This window comes from Amia ocellicauda, chromosome 15 (genome assembly GCF_036373705.1).
Source record: "Amia ocellicauda isolate fAmiCal2 chromosome 15, fAmiCal2.hap1, whole genome shotgun sequence".
Lineage (NCBI taxonomy): Eukaryota > Metazoa > Chordata > Actinopteri > Amiiformes > Amiidae > Amia > Amia ocellicauda.
Genome location: NC_089864.1, coordinates 20,680,362 through 20,704,032, shown reverse-complemented (window position 1 = coordinate 20,704,032; position 23,671 = coordinate 20,680,362). Strand labels below are relative to the sequence as shown.

Genomic DNA, 23,671 nt, shown 5'->3' with positions numbered 1-23,671 from the left:
ATGAAATACATTAAGGGTGGAGCAGCCAACTTCAAACCAAGCAGAATTAGCCAGGCAGACAACAGACCTGAGCAATCTAATCAATTACATCTCATAAAACACACAGCAAGCACTTATTGTGAAAAAACATCTTATAAAGTCTTCAACGTCTTATAAAGCTGAGATTTGTCATCAACTGGGCATCTTTTAATATTGCAACTGTTGATTTCGGCCATGTGGAGACAATGATAGACGTGAAGTCCTGAGGATGGAAAGAAAAATATCGAAGCGCTGAGTAGGTTAACAGTAAGCTGCCTTTATTGAAGAGGCACAAAAAAAAAGAGCCGTGTGAGCCCGTAAACAAAACACCCGAAATACTGATTCAATTCAAGAGATCACCCTGACGACCCCCAGCCCGTAATTAAAAACTAGCTAAACTTAAAAAGATTAATCTGAGATAAAATCCCCGCCCTCCCCGTCCACAAATTGCATCCTTAATACAGACACACCGAGGCAACAGTCAAGAATGAAAACAGTACTTGGTGTTGTTGTACAGCATCAACAGTACAGCAATGTCAGACTAAAGGCCAGACATCGGTTTGCGTTCTACAAAACACAGCACCACGGTTCTGACATGGACACCCCACACTTATACTCTATGGTCACAGTTGGTGTTTCTCTATGCATAGATTACTGATTTGTATCGAATACAATGGATGATTAATACCATAGCAATATAAAAAGCATTCCTAATCATGAAGGATCCAGTTTCATCTAAATTTGGAAAAAATATTAGCGTTTATGGTTCAAAAACTAAAAAATGTTCGCTAACGTAGAATTAAATGTGAGAAATGGGACATCTCTCCCATATGCTTTTTTAATATATAAAAAGACAAATACATCTCTTATACAAGAGCAATAAAAAAATTAAATATTTATTGGGATAAGTTTTACCTCAAGCTGTTGGCAAGTTGTACATTGTCACAAGAGCGTGCACATTATTTAGCAGAATAGAAAGGGGGAAAAGCGAGGGAACATAAGGAACATTAGCTGATGCAAATATGAAAATAAACCAGAACCAAAAAAAAAAGTCTATATAGCGCTATACAAAATATAAAATGTAATAAACACTACTGACCACAGAACAGATCATTACTGATTATATTTAAAATTATTTGTGTACTTAATATTTCTTAGACAGCAAAAGTGTATCGTACAGTAACAACTTTTTGTTTTGGCCGCTACATTTCCTGCCCTGTACTGAGCAGAGGGATGAGCACTGTTCCTCGCAGAAACAGACCATAATACACCAACAGATCTTTGCAAATACAGTAAGTGTTATCGCCTAGGAAGAATGAAATTTGTATTTTTTATATCCTTCAATTAAAAGTGCTTGCCATGCAGTGTGAGCACTCGATGACAAACTGCTTTGCAGAATGTGCTACTTCTTAAAAATAAAACATAAAAAATGAACGATGGCAGTAATGCTTTTGAACCATTGGACAAAACAATACAGACCTAAAATCAGAGAAATTAACAACAACAAAAAACTGAAAAAACATGCAACCCTTTACATAAGTTTTACATCTCCTGGTCTCTCTCACATACATCGTTTCTCTCTCAATCTTTCAAGGCATCTGTTACTGCGTTTACACTAGTCCTAGGTTTTAATTGTACACATAGTGAACGGACAAACAAAAACGCTATCACGCTACTTGTTGGTAATGTGTGCTCGGTGAAAGCACCTTTAAAAAGAGCCTATACGGCAAAAGACGATAAGTGTCTAAAGATTCAAAATGAATCAACAGTATTGGATAATATTCTCAACTTAGAAGCTGCCTTAAGATTAGGTGCATCTTCAGTTAATGTAACAGAAAATAATAAACACAAAAGGCAATGGATTTATTCTTTTTTGTCTTAAATTGTATCCGCACATGAACTGCCCTAAGGCCAACATATGGGCAGAGGAGATACAAATTAACATCGCAGTTTGTATACTCTAGGATGGTACAAGAATATCTCTCTAAAAATTCACCCATTCCCTTCCCTAAATTAAGACGTGGCACCGGGGGTGGGGTTAACGTTCTGTGTGGCGACTTGCGGGGCGACTTCGATGATTCGCGGCTTGTCGATGATTCGGGCTGTGCGGTTTCCTTTCTCTACGATGCCGATGATCCAAGCTTGGTGGCCCTCGCCGTACTTCGGAGACTTGATCTCGGCACAGAAGCGAGCTGCTTGTTCGCGAGGTAAACAGATCAGAAGACCTCCTTTAAAATGAGACAACGAGGAACGGAAACAAAATCAAGAAAGTGCACATATATTGTTTTGTTCAAACTCAAACTGAAATCAGTCCATATTGCAGTGGTCATCAATCTACGGTTAAAACATTTATTTTTGATAACCTACAAAATATTATGCTATGTACCACAGGATCTCATGCCACCCAGGGTTTTCCAGTTTTATTTGTTATTTAGAAATGAAGTGTAAAAGTACACCAGTGAATACAATTATAGACAGTCACTTGTTCACCATGATAAAGTGGTACACTGTAAAGTGAATGCTTGCCAGCTTTACAGGACCCTCAGTTACAGTTTAATATGTTAATAATCATTCATATTAAAACTGTCAAGCTTTCTGGGAAGGCACAGCAAAAAAGAGAAAGGTCTGAACTACAATATTCAATTAAAAATGTGCTGAAGTCTCTCACCGGATGTTTCTGGGCAGGTACCGTGCATAAGGCCAAACATATTCCCACACGCTTTGCTCACGGCGGCCATCTTCGCCAGGACGGGCAGGTTGTGGATGACAAATGACACTTCGTTCCTCTGCTGCCGGGCCAGGTTCTGTGCGTGACCCAGGATGCCGAACCCCGTGATGTCTGTGGCGGCGTGGGCGTTGAACGTGTGCATGAGTCCAGCCGCTGCGGGGGTGAGAAACACACTTGTTAATGACGATCTGGGGCAAACTGGGAGATCCATGATACTGCAATAGTACCGGTTTTAGATTTGTCTTTCTTGACCGTTTCTTATTGGCAATATAACATATGTTCAAAAAGGGCAAAAAACAATAAGCAATTGAGGCATACGTTCACATATACTGCCATTAATGTTTAACCAGCCTTGATTATCTCCCGCTGCTCTAATATATCTGTTGAATGTATAGAAGCTAGTGATGTATTATAATATTTGGCTTCAGGAATTGTAAGATTACCGGTTCTGTTTAGTCGTGCCATATTCATCATGGCCTCCTGGTACGCCAACTCCACATCCTCTTGCGTCACGACCAGCTTGATTTTGTTCCATTTTTCTGGCTGTCAAAACCAAAACAAATTGTGAGAAAACAATACATTAATCTTGCACTTTAGACACTTGTTAATGTTTTTACAAGGGTAACAGATTTGAACTACTGTTATCACAAAGACTTCCACCGTCTGAATAATAACATGTCCGTCTCGATTTGAATTCCCTTTTCACTTACGATATCCAGCCACTGGTGCACCGCCACGGCTACTTGTGTTCCTAAGGGTTTCGTCAGTACTAGTACATCTCCGGGTACCGCGTTGTCTGGCCTACAACGAAAAGACACCAGATTCAATCAAATTATTTTTAAATTGAATTTTGATATCAGGATAGAAGAAACAGATGACAAAACAAGGTACATTAATATTCTCTTTTATCTGTACTTCCTCCTTGGTGTTTGACAAATACTGGAGTAAAATAAAAGGGGTCAGAAGCAGAGGGATGACGCTGAACGTCAGTGGAGGGAACCGTGCTCACATGATGAACTCATTGGGCTGGCACACAGTCGTCGCCACTCCACCAAGCACGATCCACGGGTTTAGCACCGTCTGTCCTCCAGTTACCGATGTCCCGGCCTCTTCCGCTGCATCCTTAAAACCCTGAATTATTAGAGGCATCACCTTGTCTCTCTCCTGCAAGAAAATAAAAAGAAAGACATAATCCTGTCGATGATCTGCACGTCTATAGATATTTATGAAAGTCTGAGGTACCTGGAAAGTTTCTACTACATGGTTCAGAAGCTCAAAGGTCTTTCTTTAATAACACACCTATCAGAAAACTAATCTTTCTGCCACAATAACAGTGTGAAAAGATTATAATATGTAGCTTACCTTATCTGACAGTTTATTGCTGATTCCGAGAAGCATCAACATATTGTCACATTCTGTCACGCCCATGGCATACAAGTCACTTAGTACATTGGCACATGCGATACGGCCCTGGAAACAAAGACACCAGAAAGATTACTATTAAAGGCTAAAAGACCTGAAGACATTTTATTTCACTTGTTGGAAAGTGATTTGAACTTGCCATTCGATTTGGTTGGCTGAAAGACAAACTCATAAAGCATTTTTAAAAGGAGGAATCTGTGAAAATGTATCCAAAAACAATTGCCCACATGATGACTGACAAAGAGGAGGGCACATTTAGTTTCCTAGGTCTGCTACTGGCTAGCATTTGAAGCAGCAAAAGGAAAAACTGGACCCTCACAGAAACCTGCTGCATGGAACTACTTTCACAAAATAATGTATTTTCTGGAATCAACACACTTATATCATTGTCCTCAATTATATATGTAGCACTGCCTGTTTAAAACCAGTTGTTAATCAAGATGCAGCGTGCTGATTGGATTCAGAATTTTTACTTGCGTCATTCTAATTAGAGGTCAAATATTCACATCCTCAAAATGTTTCATGATAGAATACATGAATACCTAATTATTTGAATGTGTTATTTCTATGTGAATATTGTGCACATAAAAACAACAAAAAGAGAACCTCACCATCATGTAGGGGTCGTCAACGATGGGATAAATGTAGTCTGTCGTCTGGACCAGCGAAAGGCCACCGTGTCTTAAAGGGATGACGCACGTGTCCATCCCAATGCCTGCAGATATCAACAGCAAACACTGAACTTAATGGACTCCATCATACAGAGGCACAACTCCCATGTGTTTACTTAGTGAAACTAATTAGTTGCCTAACTGGTTATATTTTTAATTTGGGGGGGATTTCTTAAATAACTGAAGTATACCGTTTTGCTTCATTAATACAACATACAATGCATTCATTTGTAGAGAGCTCGATAAAACAGCCCCATTGGCAACTTTCACCCAATTTTCAGAAATAACAGGAAGAATTACCAAGCCTGGGCATGACTGCTCCCAGAAACTGTTCATCTTCCTGAAAGTGGTTTTCCTGAAGGGATTCCAATAACTTTTGCAAGACATCCTGTGGAACTTTACACCCCGTGCCTTTCAGTTCTGTGAAGCGCGTGAGTCGAAAACTCTTGTCCAGTTCGTAGCTCTCGGGGTTAAAGGACTCCCGAACAGACATGGCTAGAGAAGGCTGCTGCACTTTAACCAATGCAAAGGGCTCTTCTACTCAACTACTGGCAACCTGAGTTTAAAGAAGAAGAAAAAACAACATGAAAAAAAGAATCTTGCAAATCTCACACGTTCTTATTTCACCTGGTACATAAAGTAATTGGTATAATGTATGAATATATAGACGGAAAGAAAAGGAGGACATTTAAGCCAAACAATAGATCTTAAACAACAGTACAAAAGAAACACAGATCCCTGACTGATGTTATATCTGCCAAACCCAACTGTTTGAGGCGATATGCAGGCTACTATTTTATCCTAGAGTGAGTAGTTAAGAAAACAATACAGGCAAGTGTGATCTCCTTAACAAAATGCTTTAAAACCACATGCCACTTGAAAGCAGGCATACGCATACATCAGTATTTAATTAGCAGGACCCAAATGAAATTCTGCGTCATAAACATGCACTGCAAAACTGATTATGACACTTGTTACATGAATGTTAACGAAAGAGCATGTTGATCACTTAATTATATAGCACAAAATATCAAGTGGCACTTAAAATAAACCGCCGCTGCACATTTAAAAAGGACAATTACCTATAGCTTCAAACCATTTTGCACTAATCAAACATGGGGAACAAACAAACTGTGGCTAATTGGATCATTCATATCCCCTTCCATAGAAACTCAAATCAGTACATTAAACTCCTCTACCATGTCATAGCTACCGATAGCTTGCAACTTTATTTATAGGAATGACTAGTGCTCTTGAAAAAGAATATTTAAATTGTATGTCAAAGATATCCCCTTATTACTAATGTTTTGAATATCAGTTCAGACAAGAGGACACTCCCACAGGTGCCTATACATGTGGAGGATAAAAAGGAAAATCACTTTTCAAGAAGCATCCTCAGACTGATGCAGCAAAGGCTGGTGCAAATGCCCTCTTGTGCTATGCAAATGAAGTGTGGCTACATTATTTCAAATCCTGGGCAGCACAGCAGTCCTTATATTCAAGTGCAATGTTCATTTGCTCTTGTGCATGTGTGGCTCTTGTTGAAAAGGGGTAAGATGTGTCAAGACTAGCTGATCTCAGGACTAATTATGTATTGACAGCGAGGCCTGATGTCATAAACCACGGCTTTGTATTTTTGCTGATGCTCGGTTGCCAGTGCGAAAGTTGCAATGCACCCCTAGAGAGACTTTTAATGAAGCTCCATGTGGGGGCATGAAAAATGACATTCACACTGAGTCCCGTCACTCTGACACAACCAGCAGGGTTACCTTAAAACTGTGCAGCAGCTGCCTTTAATGCGCTGGGGCCTTGGGCTTATTACGTGCACATTTGCGCTCCAAAAACACGCAAAAGTTTCCTGTGCAACGGAGCCGCGTAGCACCCAAACACGCAATCGCTTACTGTCACTGCACTTGCACTAAAACTATATTTCGGAGTAACTTTAACACAAAGCCACTGTTATTTTAAGGGGGAAAATGTCGGAAGATACAATATTAACCCCTTCATTATCGTCCTGCTGCAAAACTGCTGCAGCCAATGCACCGTGATGTGTAATCCCGGACATCTGGTGTCACTTGAGAGGAGAGATCGGTACTTTAATGTCTGAACGGCATTGCCGCACAGACCTGCTCACACGGATTTGATTTACATAGGAGTTAAATGCCATTTCTTTGCTTTTGAAGGAACCGGGCGAGCTGCACATAAAAATGTCGGCGGTTGAAAAAATTAACCCTTGATCAACCCATGCGAGCAAAGCAACAAGACACTCAGCTCGTTAAAGAGACCACCTAATTTGTCCAGATCAGCACAGCACCCGCATTTGTAGCAGCATAAGAAGTATTTAAAGCCGTACCCCTCTGTTTTTTTCAAAACAAGGCCGGTTATATTTATATTTCATTTCCCCTTTAATTCTGCATTCTGGTTTCTATCTCCTTACCGGTTTCGGTTTAGCGGCGCCTCCCGATACAAGAGAGGGAGCTGTCCCAGAATGCACCAGGGCCACAGGGGCGCCCTTAAACAATGCCTGCAGGAAAAGTACAGTAAGGACGTACTCGTTTTACACAATGGATGCACAAAAGCAGTCTCCAGGCGAACGCGTACTGGTATACAGCCTTCTGCTCTTTTAAGTGCTGTAACACTGGGCTTCATTAGGGTCGGGTTGGGAGTATATATCGGTAAACGAACAAAATAGGCGAGGGTCCTTTAAATGCTGGCTGGCGCCTTTACCTCCCCTTTAAAGGGTATTTTAAAGTCAGGCAATAAGAAAGTCAACAATGAAATGTACCTTTAATTTTGAGTATTCCTTAAATTTCTGCACACGCTGAACGTCCGCACTAGAAATGGATATTTACACAGCGTGCATTTTATGACCTACAAACACTTTTTTAAATCTATGGATACATATTTCTAATGTGTAACAATTTGTGTAATTTAGCACTACAAATCACTACATTTCAGCATATTATTATTATTATTATTATTATTATTATTATTATTATTATTATTATTATCTGTTAATGCAGAATTGTAGAATGCTCCTTGAAACTTATAGGGTGCATAAGCCAAATTAGAGTATATTCAATAAAACTCTATAACATACCAAAAGTTTACTTATGTTTAATTTCAATTGAAGCAAATATCCAATTGAAACGCAATATAAGCAGGACAAAATGGGACAAATTACTATTTTCCATAAAATATATATGTTTTTATAATGTATCCAAGAGATTATCTTTACTCAAATTGGTTTTTACCTGATATGAAAATGTATTAAATTGTATTTTGACTAACTTCACATTAAAAGTTACAGTACGCTAATATGACTTAGCTTCAATCTTTTGTTTTGGCTAGATTTGTAGTTCTGGTTATTAATAGCACTCACAATGTTGGTGGATACCAAAACTGAACCCTCACAGCAAAAACTGACTTTTTAGAAACCTACCCACCATCAAATGGAACTGAAACAACCCCCTTTACTAACAATAACAATGCTAAACCTACACTTAATACTTTACTAACCTTAACTTTAACAAATTGTAAAAAAAGGAACATTTGCTATTCATTTTAAGGAATAAAATAAAATACACACAATTGTGAGATCAGTGAATTTTAATTTATTCAGCAGGAATACAGTCACCTTCTACAAACAGGTCTATAGGTAGAGGTTTAAATGCTCGGAATTGGTCCTCATCTGGAAAACATTTACATACCAAAGGAACAGGTGTTACAGTAAATGTGGTTTACAAACAAATTATTTAATCCTCGTACATTGACACAAAGTAGAATTCGGCATCTTTCTGCATTTAACGCCCAGGTATCTTTTCTGGATTATATTGTTCCCAACACAATAACACAAAGTGAATACAACGTTTGATGAACCAGAGTTCTAACATTTGAATACATGTACAACAAGGCATGAAGCCATCAACACATTCTCTCATAAATCACACAATGCATACTGTATTTTAATCTTTATTTTCTGCTTGCTGAAATATTTTTCATGATCAGGGTGCATTTAGTCATACTTAATTGAACAAAACATGAATTATTTTACATTATTAAAATAATACCACAGATTTGGTTGCTTTATTAGCCTGAGGCTTCCAAATAAAAAAATGTAGTTTTCTATTACAAATTAAAGTACAAAAGGATTTATATTTTTAACAGAGCCAGTTTTTTTTCTGGTCCTAAAAAGTAATGTTCTACTTATTTTAAACCCTGTTAAAAAAAATCAAAAACATATTTTGTCTTAACATCTGAACAACATTTTATGTTTTTGTTGTTAAAAAAAGGTTGATTATTTACATATTATAAGTACTTATATACATTATACGAAAGGCATGGAGTGATTTTCTAAAAAAAAAACGTGTAATAATTTCCCCTGCATCAATCTGCAAGGAACACATATTGTAAAAGTATATAATCATAATGATAGAACATCTGGACATTTATTAAACCTCTGGACATTTTATTTTATTTTTTCTAAAGGGAAAAATTCAGGTGAATATACTTGATAAATACATTCTAGTGTGTTTATTTCATATACAGCTTCCATGACAATTCTTATTTTTGTTAAACAGATGCACCTCCATGCTTTCCAAAGGGTATGACAGTCTTCGACAGGTAAGACATAAGCTTCACTCTTTTGTGCCAAGTATACTGCTGGTCTGCTTGTCCAAAGAGTTCCACTTTTGTTTAATATGACCACAAAGCATGGTCTTAATCAAGCTGGGATGAATTCAGATGCTTGTTGGCAAATTCATAAGAACATAAGAAGGTTTACAATTGAGAGGAGGCCATTCACCCCATTGTGCTTGTTTGGTGTCCAATAATAACTAAGTGATGCAAGGATCCTATCCAGTCTATTTTTGAATGTTCCCAAATTGTCGGCTTCAGCCACATCAATGAGGAGTCTGTTCCAGATTGTGACGCCTCTCTGTGTGAAGAAATGTCTCCTTGAATGCCTTGAAGCCCAATTCAAGTCTCATATTGTATGCAGACAGAGGGTATATTTGATGCAGAAGAAGTGGAGTTCATGTTGAGTGAGACCTGGTGCCCTTGTCAAAATTGAGCAACGAATGGATTACAAAATATGCCAGGACACTGCAGACCCAAGAATCTTAAGCTTGGTTGCCAATAGCCTTTCCAGGGCAATCACAATCTGCAGCACACATCCAAGTCTACGACCAAATGGTTAAGGGAGCACAAAAGTAACATTCTTGATTCGCCAATACAGTCTCCAGGCCTGGAAGCATGAGCTGAAAAAGCTGTCCAAAAGTGCAAGCTACACAACCTGGAGGAGCTACAGAGGTACTGCATGGAAGAATGGTCGAATATCTCTCCTGAAAAACTGGTGAACTATACCAACAGTCACTTGTCCAGCATGTTGTCGAGGATATATCGGATGAAACTACAGTGTCTGCACTGCAGCATTGCTTCATTTCTTATTTACATGTATTGTTTTATACGGAACGAAGACGCATTGAAAAGAACAATTTGAAATTTCTGGATGAAACACACATTCAGGCAACTTGTACTACAGAAACACTTTTTTCTCCTGGTATGTAAATATTTTAAATCACGTTTGATCCCAGAAATGCTTAAAACAAATCAGATGGGAACCAGTTTTTAACTTTCACTTCAGTTCGTAGCCGATTTCTTCACATTCCCCAGGGTATGCATCCATTCATGCTACTTTCTATTTGTTAGCGTTTCTCAGCTGCCAAATACTGCCTGACTTAAATATAGCCTCCGCCATTTTCATAGTGGACTGCAAACACTCTTGTCAAATGTTTCTGATGGCTTGCTCCTCATCTTCCTCCCAAGCCAAACAAAAAAGTGTCCTTATTTTAGTGGTTATACCTGCTGAAATTAGGCTTTTGGCGTTTCCCCCCCACCTCCCATCTGCGGCTGCGACAAAAAGATCACTCCTAGAAATGGTAAAGTGCTACGTAAAATGAAAATAATTTTGCATTGTAAACAGTCTTCCTAATACAACCCACACTATTCAAAAGCTACATCCTGAAAGATGGATGAAGTCAATTGTATTCTGCAGCATTAAGAACTGTAACAAGAGGACCAAGGTTTATTTGTTTCATATTTGTTGTCTTCTATTAAAACTAACTGACTTTCTTCTAGCGGGGATGTGGTTTTCCTAACTAGTCACAGTATATGGTTACAGAGGATAGAAAACAGAGTACATATTTGCTTGTCAAGACAAATGAACATCAAAATAATTTCACCACCTATTTTTAGTCTATGAAATATGAGCAGTCAGCATACAATGAACATTTATTTTAATATAGCATCTTTCATACCAAGGTATCGCACAGAATTAAAAGTGTGTACAATACATTCCAGATTAAATTCTGAACATTTATTATTAGTTTTGACTTTAATAGGGGGTTTATAAATGATGTGTTTATGGAATATTCAACAAATTAGCATTTCTCTATCTTACAGACCAGTTTGTAACATATGGAATGTGTAACTCTTGATGCTAAGAGATCCCCAATACTGATAAAGGACTTTATATGTCACCACATTAACAAAATCGTATTTGTAACCAATGCAGGAACCTGGGAAGTGGTGCAGGTGGAAGAACAGTCATCTTGGGGGAGCATTCTGAACAGGATTGGAGATTCAAGGTTAACTATCAGGCACACCAGGGAATGAACAGTACAGGTACGGGCTAACATTTGTGTGTTCCTTCCTGCCCAGCACAGACATTGACTTTTGATCTCAGATAATACAATACAGTTCTCATAACATGATTAACATATATAGAGAGATTAGAGTCTGATATAAAATCCACATTACTATATTCTTGTGGATAACCGAACGCAGTTAATCTAAAGTAATCCTTATGGTATCTTATTTTTGGTCCCATTTAAAGCCAGTTAACGAATCTTAAAACAATTGTTTTAATCAGAGTCTGCTTTGAACTGGGCTTGTAGTCAACCAAGACTTAAAATATATTATATATATATCTGCTTGGACTTGAAATGACACCCAGATTTCTCCATGATCAGCATAAAAGGAACATCCAGCAATTATTTTTCTCATAATATTACTAACACCCACATGAAAGAGCAAGGGAGCACACCTGAACCCTGTGGAGCACTGGACTGTACAGAACCTAATTCAGGATTGAATTTACTTAATAAGATTATGAGATCGAACAGAAAGCAAACCAGGCCATGTCCCTCTAAGAGAGACCAATGTGAGACTGCATACAGCAAAACCTCAGTGATCCACAGTGGCAAGGCTACAGAGCGGCTTCCTCAATCAAGCTCTTTACTGCATCCTAGGATTGATGGGAAGTCCAGAGACTACATGGGCCTTTTATTAGCTCAACTCCTTTTGAAAACTGTAGTCCAACAGTTATGTTACAGGCAAATAATATCAGAGTTGCAAGTACTCCGTACAGCTTGTGTCTGCAGAAACATACTGAGAAAGCAAAAGAGACTTTCCTACCTTTCTACTTTGGTAATTGTTTTACTAAGACCACAAAACTAATTATGTCTCACAGGAAGAGAACTATAAGCTTTCTAAACAATGTCAGTCGAAAGTGGCACACTTGATAAGGTTAGTAAAACTACTAGGACTTATCACCAATGCAAGGCTGTTGTTATTTGGTAGCAAAATGTTAAGTCGTGGCATCCTTCCCCTCGCCACACTCAGCGTTTCCTGTGCTCTGCTCAAATGCACAACCTACAATATAAACAAATACAGCTAAATACAACAACAGGCATTGCTTTTCATTTTCTCTAAAATCTGAATATAATAAGCTGTAAACAGTCATTGTGATTTCAAAAGACTACTTTTAAGAAATAACATGACTGGTCAAAATATACATTCAATATATTACACACATATAGTATACGGCACAAGTATTTTCCAAAATAAGAATATTCCAACTTTGACTGAGAGTATGCTTTAATATGATTCTTCACTAGATTATTGTCATATGAAACAATAAATTATAGAAGAAGAAGGATTTGTATTAATGTGTTTTAGATGATGGACTTCTTACACGCCTCTATGTAATTATATGATTTGTCCTTGTCCCGATATCCAATCCGTAACTAATCATGCATTTTAAAATATAGATTGCCTGTAAAACTCTCCTATATTTAAGAACTGTAAAAATGGCATTTTAGAGTTTCAGACCCAATATAAAGCACTGTACACTTGAAAATAAAGCATTGTACGCTAGTTGGATCGAAAATCTAAAACCAGGACAGCTGGAGATTTCTGAGGACTAGGATTGAGAACCCTTGCTCTGTGCAAATTACACAAAATAACAATTGTATTACCTTACATATTTAGAAAAAAACACATATAAACTTAAGTGTATGAAAAGGCTTTATAATCAATATTTTATACTTTTAATAAATGTGGATTACCTGTTTCTAGACTTGCATCCTTTTTTTCAGAACAGTCAAGATCCTCTGCTGAAATGAAGTAGTTAGCATAGTTAACATTAAAAACAATTACAAAAAGTGGTAACACTATAATAATGGGCACCAATTCCTAATGAATGAATGTATGAATCCCAGAGCAATGACACATGAATGCCTCATGCACTTCTGATATAAAGATATAACCCCAAACCTAGTCTATAACCATATACCTAAAATTACTATACATCTGATGAACAGCACAACTGAGATGTGTAAGGTATTCATGCGTTATTCATACATCATTTCATTAGGAATTGGTGCCCATTATTGTATGACTCAAATAATTATATATCTATAAATGCATTTCAGTTAGTTTGAAGTAATTGGAAGAAATCAGTTCCAGATATCTTAAAAAATTACAATTTGTTATCTCCATGATATTTACAGATAATTGAATAATGTAGAGATAACATTGAAATAGTTAAAGATATCTTGAAAGTGATTGTGTGGCTTTCCATACAGCATAACGCCCTGTCATTGTGAATGCATTCAGCAAGCTCTGCTCTAGAGTGCAAACAAATTCAGAGGTTGGGAGAGATGCTCGCTGAGTTATTGATTCACATTCACACTCCAGCCCTACAATGTCTGCTGGCAAAGCACCCAGCTCCCAGGGAGTGTGTGTAAGTAAACAGCCTTTAAAAACTACTGCCTCTCTCTTGCTGTCTTTCCTTTTGCTGTTGTCATTTTCTGTGAGATTCTACTGCAGATCACAGATCACAAATCTTGCAGCCCTTAAAATAAAACAACACACCTTCCAAAGAATCTGAAGATAAATTAATTTTAATACTAATTGCAGATAACTATAATTAAAGGGATTTTGTGTGTGTATTAATGTAATTTGTTTGTGTTGATAATGTTAAATGCTTGTTAAAAGTGAAATGCTAATTCTAATGTTATGAACGGTAATTTAGGTTTGATGAAATATGGCTACTAAAGAAAGGCTGTCTATATTTGCATTCACAGTCTGGGAACATAGAGACTAACTATGATTTTAATTCATACACACCTCATCAAGAAAAATACATTGTTCTATTGGACACAAACGCATTTCAGAAATGATGCTGGTATGCGTGGAATAAAAATGTAACCGATAATTTAAGGTAAAAGAAGGGCAAGTTTAAGATATTGAGAATAAAATAATAGTGATACATTGCCAATAAAACTGGCCTCGGATGAATGTAAACACTGGGAACCTGATATGAATATATGGGCAAAGACACAGCAGTGCAGGTAGATATTAATGAGAAAAGGGGAGAGCAGCGCCTGAAGATAAAAACCTGACATTTGGGAGTGCAATTTATAACTGGAATGTCAGCTGTTCCTGAGGCTAAACCCGTAAGGATTTATGAGTAAATAATATGCCTTTAAATTAAATTTGAAAGCCAGCCAGGAAAGCCAGGGCTAGACAGGGAGGGAAGGATCTCTCAATTTTACATTTTAGATCCAAGAGAAGAAGAAAGGCAGAAATCATGTTAGGAAACACGCACTCCAATACTATCTGCAAACTCAGTTAAGATAATTACAAACACACAAGGAAGAGGTGGAATACCTGTTGTACTGAGGGAACTTCTGTTGAAAATGTCATCGCAGTCAACAGCCTCTGCTGCACCAATAAAATGAAAGCAGTATGAGAGCAAAATAATATAGTCCATGACTCAGGGAAATACATAAACAAGGAGCCCCTTGAGCTAAGCGATCTAAAAATATGTTTCCCTGACACAGATTTCAATATAGGTCACGGAAGAATGACTTCTTTGTGGTTTTGTATTGATTAGTAAATTGGCATTGAAAAGAAACCTTGTTTTAGCACTCACGGGCAAATGAAAACCGTCCCGCAACAATGAGGGACGTTTAACAATTTGCTTACTGTTCTGTGTGAAAATGTTTTATGATTTATGATTCCAAGAAACAGCTTCTGAAAAGACTGTCAAAACACACAAGTAGGGGAGCTGAGAAATCTAGGAGTTTTAGGAATATCAGGTTATAAAAGCATTTTCTCGTATGCTTCCTCTCAATGAGCTTTTAAAAATCTTTTCAGCATGCATGTATTTTTTTTCTTTCAATACCAGTTAATTAATGATCAATGTAACTAACTGCAGAAAGAACATGCACAGAAAATGAATAACAGAATATAGATAGATATAGAAAATGAATCCTCTTTTAATGTATGCTAAAGTGTAACTTCATGCCTGGGAGCTAGTTTGGGATTTAGAAACACATTCATCACAAACAAATAGTACAATACAATGCTATAACAATCTCCAAACTAGACTTACCAACATTGCCTCTTTTTAACCGTCTCCTGGCCAGTTTAATCTGATCCTGAAGAATTTGTACCCAATCTCTTGGTCCAGGGAGCTTTTCAATTCTGTTCGCAGTGCAATACTTCTCTGTAAAAACTGGATACCATTTTAATAGATCAATATAAATGCACTTCAGAGTCGAATGATTAGTTCGGTGTAAACAGTGCAAATTAAACCTTTATATGGGTTCTATGGTATCATAAAGAAGCAATCTCTCCAAGGATGACACTAGTTGGTGAATCAAAAAAGAAACCACATCATTTACTCAGGAACAGTTTAAATGTAATAGTTGAGTGCAACCTTGGTTTATGCAAAATATAGGGCCTTGGCATTACATTCTCATAAAACAGAAACACTTTTACTAACGGACACACTTCGGAAGATTTACTACTGTCCCAAACTTTCTCCATTTGGACAATATCGTTTTGACTGTGGTTCGGTGGTGCCCCAGACCATTAGAAATGGCTTTGTAACCCTTTCCAAACTGAAAGACATCAAAAAAAAATTCTGGAGGTGTTCAGGAATTTATTTAACTAGGAGGGCAATACCTTTTTCACACCTGAAGATTGCATGTTTGATTACCTTGCACAAATGAAAGAAGCACCACATTTTTTTTTATTAGTATGTACAGTAATCTGCCACCCACGAAAAAATCGGACCAAATTCAATGTGAAAAATGTGCAACAATGCTGAAAATCAGACATGGGGCTTTTTCACGGTACAGTATATGAATTGTATTCAAATACATCTACAATTAATTTGTGGATTACTACTTTGTGGATTTTGTCCAATTAGAGAAATCTGGTGATCTAGTTTTATGAATATGGCCCAGTATGTCTCTACTGAAATTTAGGTTTTCTCCTATGTGTTTTATTGTTCATTGTTAGAAATTCTGTTATGTTTAGTTCCAAATGCACATGACAGGACTGTGCTGTCCACTGTGCACTCTGTCCCAAGAAATGACCTACCTTTAATAGCTCCCACTATGTTCTGATCCAGTCCCTTCCTGTTGTCATTCAGACCCCTCTTCCTCTTGCCATTGGGGAGGGAGTTTGCTAGTGTCGTGTCATCGAAGAAGGCACACACCAGCTTCCTGAACAGCAAGCTTCCAGAGCGAGTGTAATTCACAAGGATGGAGTCCAGCTGGGATTTTGGTATGTAGACATCATAGTCCTCTGCCAGTTGGACTTCAGGCTACAAACCCAGGGAGGGAGGGAGGGAGGGAGGGAGGGAGGGAGAGAGAGAGAGAATTCTCTTCTTGTTTCTAATGTTACTGTGTCATTAAGAATGCAGATACGTCTCAGGGCTATCAAAACTATCTTGCTTTATGATGCCAATTACAACCCTCTTAGGGCAGTATTAATTAGGAGAGAAATCAGATTTATTGGTGTGTTCCACATTCCAGACGTAAATGTGCAAAAATGAAACTTAAGTGTAAGAACATTCAGGGCTGGTAATAGAAACAAATACAAAATTCAGCTTTACTATAAGTAATTATGCAACAATTTGTTTTAGTGAGTACTGTGCAATTTACTTGCATAATAGTTAATGGCAAATTAACATTTTTATGTGCATGGAGGACAGTAGGAACCATATATATATATATATATATATATATATATATATATATATATATATATATATATATATATATAATTTATATCACGTGTGTTGAGATAAAATAATTTTAGCCCTGCTGTCAGGTATTGTATTCTGGAATAATTAAGGCAAATTTGGGACTTACTTCTGAGGAAGGCATTTCTCTGATAAGCCCATATTGAGGGACGTGGTTTTCTGTGGCCACAGCTGAAGCTGGCTGGGGCAGGACTGATCTGTCCCTGGCTGCTCTCTCTCTCCTCCCGCTGGGCTCTGGCGCGCTGCAGGGCTGGCTGCCGGGCTTTCTGTTGCTCACGGCCGGAGCGCTGACTTTGTGGACGGGCCTCCGTTTCCGGGTCCTCTTTCGGGGGGCAGAGGAACGTGTGGCACTGACACTGCTCTGGGCCCGCTGCTTTTCCACAGTTCCTGAAAACGATTAGCGGGACAAAACCATGTAATTACTAAGAATATTTTCTGAACTATATCTTCTCGTTTATTTTTCTTACCCGTTCAGATTTCTCGATGGTGGCAAGGCTTCAACTGTAAACAACAATCCTCCTAAAGTACTAAGACATCTCCGGAAAATAAAGCTATAGGGCACGGATGACAGCTCCAGGTCCTTAAGTGTCAGATTCCTGCAGGTTTCATGTTCCTTTCAATTAGCAACTGGACCGGTGATTTGACTTTTCATCCAAAATATTTATTTTAGTTCAGAAATTAACTGAGGTGGAAGGAAAACCAGGGTAGGGTGGTTGTAGCCTTTCTAGGCCTTATACGTGTGCTTACATTAACTAAAGCTAATGCGATCACATCTTAATCAGTCTATATGGGAAAACAACGTGAAAAAAATGGAAGAGACATTACAAAAAAAACATTTAATTACCTATCAGGACTCTAATCAATCTGACAAGCCCCTTATTCTAGTTAATGTTTTTTTATCCCAGTTAACCTTTTTAAAAACAATCCTGAAACAGAGATTCAAAGGGCCAGATACCGACTCAAGAACACTAAGGGCTTGGAGTAGCTGACAAGGTATTCAAGCTGTATGAAATAATACACTTCTAAAATGTGAATAGAAGCAACTTTGTTCCCAATACCTGTCCTCAGGAAACTCTTTGTTGGTCAAATTCAGCGTAACCTTTGTGTGTGTATCTAAAGCCAGAGGAACTGCTGAAATCAGCAAGGAATTAACATTACAATATAGTCAAATGTATTGTCTTTGTAATTCATGCTCAATACTGTATAATAAATTGCTCTTCTTGTGTTAAAAAGGGTTCTGACATAGTTTAGTGCTGTGCCTCTTTGATCAAAAAGCAATTAAACACTGCCATTATCTAAGCTAAACTGAGTGCAAATGCCCAAAAGTATGTGAATTTTAAAGCATTCATACTAATTTCCCCTTTCACTCATATTTTTGTTCTTCAATACTAACAAAAACAAACGGTAACCCTTAGTTAAAAAAGTATGATGAATTACCTACATTAAAAAAAAAATCCAGATAAAAGACATTTGTTCAGATGAGTTGTTTTTGTACTAATGGAAACTGTCACTATACTTAATGACATCACAGATGCCATTACATATTTTGTAGGCTGCCTGTTAAATATTCATACCCACTGCCATTCTCTTAAATATTGTCTGTGATAGTTTTTCAAAATATTCAAACACCAGGTGTTGTTTATCGATAACAGCATGATTCATTGCATTGATTTTGTGCTCTGTAGCTTCTAGATCAAGAAAATAAGCGTAGAGCCTTTTGTTTCAGTTGCTTTGTAAAAGGTAGTGCTCTGCAACATTAACACAAGAAAGAATTTGAGTTTATCTGAAGAAAGACAAGCAACAGTATAAGTGTTATTTTTTAATAACTAAATTCCACTGGTACTGTTCACATTTAGTTCCTTAGGTATGTGTGATTCTTCAATAAACCTAGCAAAATAATAAGGGCACTGATTCTCCATTGCTTTAACGACTCACCACTAAAATCAGACATTAAAACAACCAACCTTGCAAATTATTGTCTTAGTCCTAGAGTCAATATTAAATCTGCTCTTTCATATTTCCTTCACTTATTAAAAAACTGGTCTTAATAACGTTTCTGAAATCGTTGGTAAGGCATTCTTTCTTGCTGATTAAATGCTCTTCCTTCGTGCATGTCTTTACCTTTACCACAGATCATTTATTTTGAAAGGGAAAATATTTTTTTTAAGTAGGCTGTTTAATAAGTATTAAAATTAATACGGTCAATCATGCTCCAAGTAAAAAAAAAAAACGTAATAGTTGGGGTGATTTTTGTTACATAACTACATTCCATGATAATATTTTAGACATCTGGAAAATCACAGACATCTCTACAATCAGGGACTGAAAAGAAACATAGTAGAAATTACAGTCCGTATTCAAAGACAATAGAAGGTTTGTGGTGAATAAACCAAGTCTGACAATATAATGTGGGCAGCAGAAATAAGTGCCTCAGTGGGGTTTATTGAATCTCGGCAAAGCTGTTCCTTTAAATAAAAGCTGAATTTTTCCAGTCGTGCCAACCGTCCCCTCACGGTACTAAATTCCATGCATTAATTATTGATTTTCTTTGAAAGGGGAAGGCATATAACTATCCCAGCCAAGTATAAAGGAATGATATAGTGCTGACCTTTCTGAGTCTGCATTAACTTCCTCATGGCTCTGAGCTCCTGAAGGATAGCCTGTAAAGTTGTCTTACAGTTACACATACAGCAGCCAGGTCCGCTACTGCTAACTGCGGATGGAGCCTCTCCTAAGAAAAAAGGAAAGGAAAGAAGACAAGCAGAGGGTACATCTCTCCATGTTGTGATTGTATACTGAGTGAGAGTAAGGAGGGTAATGGAGAGAAAACAGTCCTCTGGGAATATCATTAAATGGAGCAAGAGGGTCTAAGAATTATCCCTGTCGAGATGACATTTAGAAGTGAAGGCATTACTTAAACAATACGTGGTTTTATTAGTCCTGAGAAATCAATGAAGTTCACTTAATAAAGTACCACAAAACAACACATCACATACAAAATCAGTCATGGACAAATATTATCTTTGTTGATTGGAAGCAAAGGGGACTTACCATTTGTTTTGACTGTGTTCTTTGTTTTATTAATCATTTTCAAAGTCTTGGATCGGGTTCCATACTGCCCAGACACCTGAGGTCTGGCTGCAGGTTCTTGGTTCCAGGTGCTGTGCTGGGGGTCCTCCTGGCTGGCAGAGGGAGAAGGCACGGCAGCGCACGCAGCCTGGGCCCACCTCAGGTCCACCTCCTGGGGCTCCTGTTTCAGGTTCTCGCCCTCCTTCCCCACTCTCTGGTACACCCGGCCGGCCTTGTCATTCAAGAGCCTCATCATGCCCGTGATCTGCTTTTTAATCTCCATGCCTTCATCACCCAGCCAGGCTAAAGAGCAATGGTGTGTTAATGGACAACTGCAGCAACATCATGTACCTTTTGTTTTTGTAATATTTCACACCAGTTCAGCTGTAGATTATCATTTCATTGAAGAAAGAGTGAGGTTTCCACACAGTATTTCAAAGACTCTTATGTGCCATTTGAATATATTTATTATCTTTTTGAGCAGAGTTAAACAGTTACAGAATGAACTGTCCTGAGTAATGACAGAGAACAAGGTATATATTATCTAGTTTTCCCTTTTTATAAAGAAATACAAATAAAACCAAAAAACACATGAATCACCTTCAGCCATTGTTGCATCTTTTAGTTCCCCATTGATGTCTGTGGTGTTATTACAACCAAAGTACTCTGCCTCATAATCTGAAAAGACACACAAAACTCCTAAAGATTACTCACACACTGCTAGGAGCCCTAAAGAAGGGTTTGCAAAATCTATTGACATTATTGCAAAAGTGAAATTAGTAAAATGATTGATGTAATGGTTTGAAACATAGGCACAAATCAATATAATAATATTACATAAACATGTGTGATGTTTTATGTAAAGCAAACTCTTCACAGTTAAACAAAATATATATATATATATTTGACTTTTGTATTCCACCTCACCACTCAATTATATAATTAAGTTAATGATTATTCATTGCACAACTTAAATTACTATTCCCACATCAAATGGTGCTGTTGATCTATAGAGAAATCAAAACCTGCTGGGGATGCATCCACCCAGGACTAAAGCTGTTCACCTCTGATACACTTTTGACAATGTTTATCACTCTTACCCCACTGTCTACTGTACATGTACCAGAGCAGTGTAGTGATATGTACCTTATCTCTACAAAACTGACACTTGAATCATACAGATGTGTAATTAATAGTGGATCTCAGCACGGTGCACACTATGACTGGTCCTTCTAGTTAGTTTTGAGTGCAGGAGGACACATTGGCAGGACGGATGCCAGTGCTTGGCTGGCTGCGCACCAGGCTGCTAGCTCTACCACCTGTAGGTGGAACACAGAACAGTCCTGCTCTCAGGCTGCACTTGGCATCAGATCAGCTACAGAGTGACATAACATGAACTTCAGATAGATATGCAATTACCCACGACTTCATTGACACGTCCTGGCCATGCAAATTACAAACATAACCACAGAAAAATGTTTTTACACATATACAGATGAACTAGTGCGCAGTTGAGAAATTACAGCCTATGAATAACACAAGTTTTAAACACCAGCTGGCAGGGTGCTGAATAGGTCTGTCTATGCACACTTAGAATGAGACAGCTCTCTTTGAGACCCCCAAACAAATAGCACATTATCCAAGCCTGACATTTTAATGTGATCAATAATAACTCATCCCCTGCAGATGTGCTCATGCCAGTTGCTTCTTTGGCATGTGTGTGATGGAGATGAGCTCTTCCTCGCAGGTGCATGCCCTGTGCTGGCAGGCTGCTCTCATTTGAGCCTGGCTGTTTACATCACTGCGTCCAAAGGAGCGACTGCACACGGATCATGTCATGCGCGACCCGGTCTTACCTTCTTCGTTAACCAATTTGAAGCTTTGCGATTTCCTGCTCCTTTTCCTTTCAGAAAACTCCATGTTTGAAAGCTGTGCAATAAAGCCCAAGGAATGCAATGTAAAGCAGGACTCCTGCGTGTAGTACATCAGAATAAACAGCAGGACCGGGGTCCGTCTCTGTAATCAGCAAAAACTCCGGCTCATTACAGACGGTATTTCAGTTCCAACTGCTCGGCGGCACATTCACAGCCTCGGCGCCGCTTTAAAATTAATTCTGCATTGCTATTGTCCAGCAGCATATTGTGTCTTTCATCTGCGCACCTCCATTGGTCTCCTTTAGGGACAATTATCTTATAATGTGTAAACAAATGAATAGATGACTAGTTCAAATTGTTCATTTTCCTCTATTCCTTTGCGCCACCTGATGGAGTGATTTGGGCTACAGAGGCAATGCTTCTTGTGTGAGCCTCAGGGATGCAGCTCACACTGCTGGCTTTGTCACCATTGTGCTTAGAGGAGACACAAATATTATAGGGCCATTCCCCAAGTCTTCTGGGTATATTGAAATCAGATGACATTTATCTGTAACTTTCATTGAAGAGGTCGATGACGTATATTATAATACACTGATAACTATACAAATGTTACATGTTTAAATAATAATCATAATTATGATTAATATTATCTAAACATGTAACATTTGTATAGTCATAAGTGTATTATAGGACAATAATAATGACATACCCAGAACCACAATAATAATGTTAATAATAATAGTAATAATAATTATTATTATTACTATTATTATTATTATTATTATTATTATTATATTATTAGTAGTAGTAGTAGTAGTGGTATTGTGATAATAATAATAATAATAATTATTATTATTATTATTACTATTATTATTATTATTATTATTATTATACTATTATTATTATTATTATTAGTAGTAGTAGTGGTATTGTGATTATATAATAATAATAATAATAATAATAATAATAATAATAATTATTATTATTATTATTATTATCTAAACATGTAACATTTGTATAGTCATAAGTGTATTATAGGACAATAATAATGACATACCCAGAACCACAATAATAATAGTAATAATAATTATTATTATTACTATTATTATTATTATTATTATTAGTAGTAGTAGTAGTATTGTGATTTTGGTGATTATATAATAATAATAATAATAATAATAATAATAATAATAATAATAATAATAATAACGTGCACAGATCATAAAGTATTTAATTATATAGCATATTATGAAATGGTTGAAAAGAAACATAAACGTCATGATACATATAAGATACATATTATATACATTATAATTATATACATATAAGAGACAGAGAGAGAGATTATTATCAATCTGGTACTTTCTGGCTGTATCAGCGATCAGATACTTCATCTATTTAGTTATACTTAGCTGTGTAGACAGTGTAACAAAGTGTGAACAGTGAACAAAACTAACACATTGTAAACAGTTTTTGCATTGCCCAG

General features: G+C 37.3%; 2 protein-coding genes and 1 long non-coding RNA gene across 4 annotated transcripts; 1 reads left to right on the top strand and 2 right to left on the bottom strand.

Moving 5' to 3' along the window:
• Nucleotides 1-275: 275 nt before the first annotated feature.
• On the bottom strand, nucleotides 276-7,412 carry sephs1 (selenophosphate synthetase 1). 2 transcript variants are annotated; one of them, XM_066723736.1, is made up of 9 exons: nucleotides 7,277-7,412; nucleotides 5,140-5,395; nucleotides 4,780-4,883; nucleotides 4,109-4,216; nucleotides 3,756-3,910; nucleotides 3,457-3,547; nucleotides 3,190-3,289; nucleotides 2,687-2,899; nucleotides 276-2,246 (listed from the first exon to the last, which is right to left on the bottom strand). In XM_066723736.1, exons 2-9 carry the CDS (start codon nucleotides 5,330-5,332, stop codon nucleotides 2,032-2,034), a joined length of 1,179 nt encoding a protein of 392 aa, XP_066579833.1. In that variant the 5' UTR covers nucleotides 5,333-5,395; nucleotides 7,277-7,412; the 3' UTR covers nucleotides 276-2,031. The 2 variants fall into 2 exon arrangements, with proteins under 2 accessions (XP_066579833.1, XP_066579834.1); XM_066723737.1 differs by lacking the exon at nucleotides 7,277-7,412 and adding an exon at nucleotides 7,193-7,268.
• On the top strand, nucleotides 7,367-18,624 carry LOC136771423 (uncharacterized). Its single transcript, XR_010822317.1, has 5 exons — nucleotides 7,367-7,442; nucleotides 9,420-9,462; nucleotides 11,414-11,523; nucleotides 16,628-16,761; nucleotides 17,718-18,624. It is a non-coding gene; the product is annotated as an uncharacterized LOC136771423 (long non-coding RNA).
• bend7 (BEN domain containing 7) lies at nucleotides 11,517-22,531 on the bottom strand. The gene is made up of 10 exons (XM_066723738.1): nucleotides 22,168-22,531; nucleotides 20,912-20,989; nucleotides 20,294-20,614; nucleotides 19,851-19,970; nucleotides 17,352-17,629; nucleotides 16,576-16,801; nucleotides 15,581-15,703; nucleotides 14,854-14,907; nucleotides 13,248-13,295; nucleotides 11,517-12,552 (listed from the first exon to the last, which is right to left on the bottom strand). Exons 1-10 carry the CDS (start codon nucleotides 22,295-22,297, stop codon nucleotides 12,488-12,490), a joined length of 1,443 nt encoding a protein of 480 aa, XP_066579835.1. The 5' UTR covers nucleotides 22,298-22,531; the 3' UTR covers nucleotides 11,517-12,487.
• Between the last annotated feature and the right edge of the window lie 1,140 nt (nucleotides 22,532-23,671).